Genomic DNA, 8,111 nt, shown 5'->3' with positions numbered 1-8,111 from the left:
CATTTTCGTTAAAAAAAATGAATAAGAGTATATTTTAAAGGGAGTATTTTGAGAGGTATTTGAATAATATTCCCTTTTTTTTTGTCTTGTGAGTACTCTCGCATAGACACAAATAATGTAGTTGATGCGATCATCAAGTTTATTACGGCTTCTCCAATCCGTCGAGAATGGGTTTTAAATCTTCCTCTCTGGTTGAGCAATGTTATTCAATTGGATCTAAACAATATGTAAATCATTTTATTTATTCCTTTAAAAAATAAAATAAACAAACAAATAAAAATAACACCGAGTCAGATATACGAGCCGATTCAGATTTGGGGTTAGACATCAGAAAAAGTAAAGAAATAACCTGACATCTAACTCGCATTCCGATTCAGATTACGAGTCAGACCTAAACAACCCAGGTGTCGGTCTATATTTCTATTTACAAAGTACATTAAAGAAAATCAGAAAAGTCAATGCAGTGTGAACCAAAAAGCTTAAAATATAGTATAGGCTGTTTTCATGCCTTGAAAATATGAATATGATGGTATTATTTCTGCAGAACTACAAGGTTTACATTATCGCATGGTTGCCGATTTTTGTCTTCTGGTCGTCTTGTAGGAGCCATAGAAGTAAGAAGTGAAGCCCCAAAGGGTTAGAACCAAGGCCATCTCTTTTTCTGCTGGAAAACTATCATGAAACGTTAACACGGCAGCAATCTGAGAGATGGGAAGAAATACCGTACTCATGACTCCAGCAAAGAGAGATGAGGTACAAAATATAATCCCCACTCTTCCGATAAGCATTAGCTGCCAGAATACCATATTTAAAACTAACACGAGGTAGTACGATTTTGCTCCCAAGCCAAAGTCACTTGCCTCTCTTTGAATCGCCAGGAAATCTTTGCTTATGATACATCCAATTGAGGAACTTGCTGTACCAAAGAAGCACATACAAAGAAGAAACTGCAACACGATAGGATACGTCATGGCTTGGTTGGCCTAAGCATAAGCAACTTGAGTACTTACTAGAATGAATCCTAAAGTTGCAGCCGAAGCTAAAGTTACAAAGAAACCCACCAAGTACTGAGAATTTGTAACACCAGGGAGACGGTCACCTGCCCTTCTTATACCAAGCAGTACACAACCAATTATGATCACTACAATCGCATTCACAGTGTAAGGAGTGAACTTATGTTTGACCCAAATGAAGGAAATAAAGGATGTGAAAACAAGTTGGGTCGTACAAATGAGAGACCATGTTGATACAGGAAGATACAACAAACCATAACAAAACGTAAAGTTCAGAACTCCATAGATTAGGCCTATGAGGGAAGCATAGAACAAAAGCTTTCGAGATGCAAAGAAGTTGGTTCTAAGTAGATCTCGATCGCGTCTGCCATAAATAACCGCGAGTGGAATGATTAGTATAGGAAATCCAGCCGTTTGTAACCAACTATATATAAAACCACATCTTATTACCACCATAGAGTCTATTCAGTATAGGTCCTACTGTAAATCCTACAAGATTAAATGTGCAGCTTAGTATGAGTAATCCCCATTTCATTACCTTTGATGAAGATGAATCCTCATGAGTAGGATTATGATTGCTTTTCTCTATCATTCCCCCTTCTTCAACACTGTCGTCGTCTATGCTCATACTTGCTATCTTTTCTCCAGATCTCTCAAGTGTATTCACAGAAAGTAAACTCCAAGCAATGCAACTCACATTTTGAGAACGGCTAATAAATGAGTTAAAGTCTAAAGAAATTCATTCTTTAACTTCGAGATCTGCGTTTAACCATATAATTGCCTTTAAAGTCAAATGGTGACAGCGTCTCTTCCGGAAAGCTTTTGATGATAAATGCAATGTGCAGAGAAATTTCTTAAAAAATTAAATAAAATGTACAGTACAAACGCACGTCAAACAATTCTCCAAAAATGCAAATTCAAAGACAACACGTTCATTTCATCTGATTTAACAAATAATCAGATTCATTTGCCTGGGGCGAAGTTTGTGGCGTAGTTCCAGGCGTTGTTGGCGACGGGATCAGCTAAGTGGTCAGCCAAGTTTTCCAAAGGACCCTTTCCGGTCACAATTGCTTGAACAAAGAATCCAAACATGGAGAACATAGCTAATCTCCCGTTCTTAATCTCCTTCACCTTCAATTCAGCAAAAGCCTCTGGGTCATCAGCTAAGCCTAATGGGTCGAAGCTTCCACCTGGATAAAGTGGGTCGACAATCTCACCTAGTGGTCCTCCTGCAACTCTGTAACCTTCAACTGCTCCCATCAAGATAACTTGTGTTGCCCAGATAGCTAGGATGCTCTGAGCATGAACCAAACTTGGGTTACCCAAGTAGTCCAACCCACCTTCGCTGAAAATTTGTGAACCGGCCTTGAACCAGACGGCTTCACCGAATTTAACACCGTTGCGAGCTAACAATTCGGGGAAAACACATCCAAGAGCTCCCAACATAGCCCATCTGCAGTGAATAACCTCGAGCTCACGGTTCTTGGCAAAGGTTTCTGGGTCAGCAGAAAGCCCGCGGTGTCCCAACCGTAATCACCGGCGAATTCACCAGTTAAGTATGATGGAGATTCACCAGAGAATGGTCCCAAGTACTTAACACGGTCCGGACCGTACCATGGACTAGCTGAAACGGTTTTAGGCTTTGAGGCGGTTTTTCTCATGGAGATTCTTCCTTCACCGAAAACTTCAGAGCTGGAAGGAACAAGTGCCTTGCCGGCAAATGTGGGTGAAGAGAGAGCCATTGTAGAGGCTGCCATTGCTAAGTACTGGATTATGAGCAGATTGAAGTGCTAAAAACTTAAATAAAATTAAGTGATTGCAAGATAGATGATGTCTGTGGTACTTCTTGCTGTTGCGGTGTTTAAATAAGAGATTTAAAATGGTGAGGACTTTTGGATAAGAGATCTTAAAGTGTAATTTCATTGGCTGAAACCGATTTAGAGTCTGATTCTTGTTGCCTAGTTGGCGATTTCTAAGCCATGAAGAAAAACTTTTGTTGTATGTACAGATGTTTGGTTTCGAACTGACAACATATCAAATATCTGCTTCAGTACAGATCAGGGGTCAAAGTTAGCCAATGGGAACGTATGGACTAACGCAGTTCAAATATAATCATATCCCCTTGTAGATTTCCTTTATGAGTTTCTGGTATCCTACCAAAAAAAAGCAAAAAACAAAAAGGCAACTTGACTACTTGCCTTGCAGGGGCGGGGCGGGGGTGTGCTGTGCAATTGCACACGCCTTGGATGCCTAAAGTCTTCACCAGGCTTATGATTTTGCAAGCCCAAAAAGAAATAGTTTTGCACCCCAAGACCAAGTAACTGAACTTGTTTCTGAATTTCTCATTCGCATAGTATGACGAGCACAAAATGGAAATATACTACTGCTAGAGGTGTAAAACGTGCCGACCGGCACATCCCGGCACATGAAGTCGCTTGGTTCACGTGTAATGTGTTGTGTTGTGTTGTGCCAATGATTTAAACGTTTTGTGCCGTGCTGTGCTATACTAGTCAAAAGCTAGGCGCAACACAACCCACAAGCACAACACACCAATAAATGTGTTGTGTCGTATTGTGCCGTGCTAGCACACGTGCTATAAGCAATTTAAAATCACTTAATGGTATACATTAAGTCAGACATTATCACGAGAATCTGAATAGATAACATATCATTAGAAATTATTTCAGGAATTCTTTCAAGTAAAATTAACAAGTTTATTCAATAATAAGAAATAAGCCCATCAAATATAAAATAGAATAAATTTTATTTAAAGTAAATGTTTTAGTCAAATATAGGTAACTATAACAACGATATTGGAATATATTTTCCAAATATTTAGGTATTATATGTGTTGTTATAAAGATAATCCAACATAAAATGTCAAAAACTAGCTAGAATAAAGACTCTTTTGTGAAATATACACAAAATGTGATGTATTATGTCTTGTTATATGGTGTACTTGTGCATCTATGACATGCTTTTTTAACGTGTTATGCTGGGTTGTGCCACGTGCTTATCCATGTCGCGTGTTGTGCTTTGCTACTGTGCCGGTTAGGCTAACCCAGCACAGCGCTACGAAACTAACGTGCTTGGCCGTGCTGGGCTAAATCACGTGTTGCGCTGGGCTGGAATCAAATTTTAACGTGCTAGGATGGGCCGTGCTCGTGCTGGCGCAGCCCAATTTACACCTCTAACTACTGCTATAGTGCTATGAGTGATAAGCTTGAATTGTTGATATGAAGGCACAGCCGAAAACTTGAATACTTAGAACTCAAATTATATTAGGTGACCGTATCACAATCCTTGACGTGGAATGGATTATTTTATTTTCCGCGTCTTTTTATTTTGTGGTGTATTTTCTCTCAATCCCCTTTTTTGCAATCCTAGCTCCACTTATAACTGATAAATTATTTTTTACATATGTTACTAGCTTGCCAAGTTTGTGTGTTTAGAACGGGCTCCAAAATTTAATGACAGAGTTTAACTATCATTGTTATGAAAAAAAAAAGTATATTTTGTCTCCTTGATCAAAAAGTCAAAGAGTGGACAGGATTCACGGAAAATTGTCATCCCGCGATCGAGATCGTCCGGATTTCGTTTGACTTGGACGGCCAGAAATGATAGCGGGCCACACTTATTAAACTCGAGAACACATAAGTGTGGGTAAATTTAGGGTCATCATTGTTATAAAAAAATGTGGTGTTTGTCTCCTTGATCAAAGAGTCAAGGAGTGGACAGGATTAACCGAAAATTGTCATTCGGCGATCGGGATCATCCGGATGGAATTTGACTTCGACGGCTGGGAAAATCTCGGTAAGGTTAAAATTTGGGGTATCGGTGAAAGAAATATGGGGTGGGTGCGAATTCGTCGTGTGAAACCTAATTTTATCAAACACTCTCCAGTTTCCTGTTTAGCCTCGCTGAGCAAAGAAAAGCATTCTTCAAAGGGAGACATGAAAGTGATGAATTGCAGGCTAGGTTATCGAATCTCTCTTTTTCTTCGGAAAAAAACTTCTTTGTAAAAAAACTAAAAGAAAATAAGTATATGTGATACGACCGTACAATCTGTAAAGGATATGAACGAGAAGTCTTTTGTAGTTACTTGGTTGGTTGATTTGGGTCTATCTGTCAACAGTTTATTGGGTACTTGTATGGGTAGTTGTTTCTAGGATTGTTATATATATGTAATCTGAATATGTAATAAGATTATCCATGAGGAGATGGATCAATGGAACCTCTTGTGTCTGATGCTTCTCTCTGAATTCTAGTATTTCGTCTTGCTTCTTGTCTGAAAGTCTTCCTTCTCATCTGATTATTTCACTCTGATTTCCCATCGATGCTTGATCGACGAGTTTTGGACTCATCAATATGCTTTAGGAAAATCTTGAATCACCCATTCAGGTACTTATTATTGTGGTAGTCTAAATAATAGTTCCAAATTAGGGTTTTATCTTGATTGATTATTCGTTGATTATAGTGATCAGGTGATAGATGAATTATTTATACGTTGAATTAGTTAGAAGTCATGAAGCAAAAATTGGAGGCAAGAAAACTTGTGATGTCAAAAAGAGCATCTTATTGTTCCATTAAGATCATTATTGGTTGCTGGGAAAGGTCTTTTTTGCATCTAGCAATCAGTTGCATCTATTTAGGATCATCTCCACTTATGTATTCTCTAGGTTTTGACAGCTGATGTTTTCAGGGTTATTTGATTTTGTGGTTTATGTGGCAAAATCGAATCAGAAAGATGATGAAGAGGAATGGGCCGGATAACAAAAAGGTAAAATATATAACCCTAGAAATTTATCCTTTGAGTTTTCGTTGCTTCTCTTGATTATCATCTGTTTAGGTTGATGTTTTCCGTATGTATTAGTTGTAATTTAATAAATTCAGTTTGGGTTCTCAGATACAATCACTTCAATCCGTTCTTTCTTCTAAACTCAATTCTGAAATTGTTTTTTGCTTCTTCTGATTGGTTGCTTCAACTTTATATGTTTGTTGATCATGGTTTGTTGATTTTGTAGGGTCTTTTGATTTTGTTGGTTTTCTACTATTATTCCAAGGTCACAGTTTTCCCTTGCTTCACAGTTTTTGTTCGAATGTTGGTGTTTACAGGTTTTTGGTTGGTAAATTTTTGTTGTCATTTATTAGCTGAGAACAACCAGCTTCATTCTGACGAATAATCAGTACTTTCTACTCTTAACTTTGCAGAATTGATAACAAATTCTGTAGATTTTTTTTTGTTGGTGGTTTCAATGTTTGACATTCTTTAGTTTCTTTGTTATTAACAATATGTTTGATTTTCAGAAGCAACCACCCTATGATTCATCATCATCAGCATCAAATCTGATGGCTGAAAACTCAAAAACTTCAGCATATTATCAAACAAGGTCAGCACATCATGTACTTGTAACAAGTGATTGGTTAGCTCTTAATTCTGAAAACAAAAAAAATCCATTAAGTGTATTTAATGAACTTAATCATTGGAGACAATTTCCTAAATTAGCCGTAGTTGTTGTTATATTAGCATTGGTTTCTGTGATTAGGTATAGTAAAGCTTATAATCAGGATGAAATCTTAGTAACTTAAAAGCTTAGAATATCGCTAAGTTCTCTGTAGTTTGATGTCATTACTGTAATAACCTTATCAAGATATCAGTGTGGTTAGAAACTATAAGCACAAGGATAGTAAATAAAGGAATTCTTTTAAATATTTGAAAATATTTTTTTTTTTGAGTCATTGTAAACATGTGAACATCTTATGTTAAGCTTAAATCTTACTTTTACAGATTTCATTTTTGTTGAGCATTGCACGCACCGGAATACCATGGTTGATATTCTTGGGTTTAAAATGTGAACAGATTTCATTTTTACAGATTTCATTTTTGTTGAGCCTAGAAATAGCTATGAAAGTACACTTCTACAGAAGTGTACGTTTGTGTTTTTTCATATTTTTTTCCCTGTATTAATCTATCAGTGAAAATCTAGCAGGTATCACTTTTCCCGGTAAAGTCTACGTCTGCAATTCCACACCATAAGTTAAGCCTAATTTGATTATTGGTGCAAGAAATTTATTGCCATGTGTCTATAACGGATCAACAGAAACCAGACTTAGGCATAGATTCGAGAATATGAAACAAAAATTGCAATGTACAAGGATTATTTTTTTATACTATCTGTAGGGTAAAGGGTGCAGGGTATTATTTGATTCAATGGTGTGTTTATGTTGAAATGCATTAATATTTTTGTTTCTTATGCATGTTTTAGTGATAATATTTTTTCTATCAGAGAAGAAACTTTTGGTGACCGCTTTCATAGTTTTGATGTTCAGGGACTGTTGAATGGACGTTATGACATGATGGCGATGGTGTCAATGTAACAGATCTTAATTTTGGTTGGGGATCTGGTAAGAATCCTTTAACAATTTTTGTTTCCAACAATGGAGGCTAGGTCTTATATAGACTCAAACCTAATAATGGGATTTAATCATCATATATCCTATTACTGACACATGGCATCTCAAAAGAAGGTTGATCAATCATTGACAGATATGGTGATCCTCATCCCTCGGAAGAAAGCTTCTTTATCTCGGCTTCCTTAAGGTGACCCTTTTCTTTTTTTAGTTTTTATTTCCGTCACTAGGTTCTTAAATCTTTCTCGGATTCTTACCCCATGTGTTATTCTGCTTTGGCCATTCAATTTTGTATAGGATACTCCCATTGGGACGAGTATTTGTTCTTAGAGGGGGATTGTCTTATGAAACTTTCATGTAAGTGTAAAAGTTCATAGCTGATTATGGTGGATTATGTACGAGATGACTATGTAATAAAACTTGGATGAAAATGTAAGCAAATACCATTTTTTACCAGATTTCATTATTTTTTGAGTGTCATGCTTGCTTAGATTGCAACCACAGCTTTGGGAGCCAGAAATCCGATTCCATTCGTTTAAGCGTGTCTTAGACTAGGTTGGAAATTGTACCATCTGCATAAATTTAGCGGAACATAAACTCGCGATCCATCAAGACAGGCTGAAAAACATTTTTAGCACGTGAAGATTTCCTCTTGCGAGAATCCTTCTTAATCTGAGAAAAGTCACC

At 37.0% G+C, this 8,111-nt stretch overlaps 1 protein-coding gene, 1 long non-coding RNA gene and 1 pseudogene across 3 annotated transcripts; 1 reads left to right on the top strand and 2 right to left on the bottom strand.

The window, feature by feature from the left end:
• Positions 1-560: 560 nt before the first annotated feature.
• LOC113360808 (probable purine permease 22) lies at positions 561-1,641 on the bottom strand. Its single transcript, XM_026604267.1, has 4 exons — positions 1,464-1,641; positions 1,011-1,141; positions 899-916; positions 561-791 (listed from the first exon to the last, which is right to left on the bottom strand). Exons 1-4 carry the CDS (start codon positions 1,639-1,641, stop codon positions 561-563), a joined length of 558 nt encoding a protein of 185 aa, XP_026460052.1.
• Positions 1,642-1,833: 192 nt separating this feature from the next.
• Positions 1,834-2,856, bottom strand: LOC113358875 (annotated as a pseudogene).
• Positions 2,857-5,242: 2,386 nt separating this feature from the next.
• Positions 5,243-7,860, top strand: LOC113362240. Of its 2 annotated transcripts, XR_003365648.1 has the most exons (7): positions 5,243-5,414; positions 5,716-5,793; positions 6,038-6,076; positions 6,321-6,403; positions 7,344-7,418; positions 7,561-7,614; positions 7,722-7,860. It is a non-coding gene; the product is annotated as an uncharacterized LOC113362240 (long non-coding RNA). The 2 variants fall into 2 exon arrangements; XR_003365649.1 differs by lacking the exon at positions 6,038-6,076.
• The last annotated feature ends 251 nt before the right edge of the window (positions 7,861-8,111 follow it).

Source organism: Papaver somniferum, chromosome 3 (assembly GCF_003573695.1).
Source record: "Papaver somniferum cultivar HN1 chromosome 3, ASM357369v1, whole genome shotgun sequence".
Taxonomy (NCBI): domain Eukaryota; kingdom Viridiplantae; phylum Streptophyta; class Magnoliopsida; order Ranunculales; family Papaveraceae; genus Papaver; species Papaver somniferum.
Note: the sequence above shows the minus strand (reverse complement) of the source record. Positions and strands in the feature narration are given on the sequence as shown.

Coding starts and splice junctions, on each gene's coding strand:
- LOC113360808 (XM_026604267.1), bottom strand. CDS start 1,641: ATGAGCATAGACGACGACAGTGTTGAAGAAGGGGGAATGATAGAGAAA. Junction 1,142..1,463: donor ACTGAATAGACTCTATGGTG/GTAATAAGATGT, acceptor ATGCGATTGTAG/TGATCATAATTGGTTGTGTA.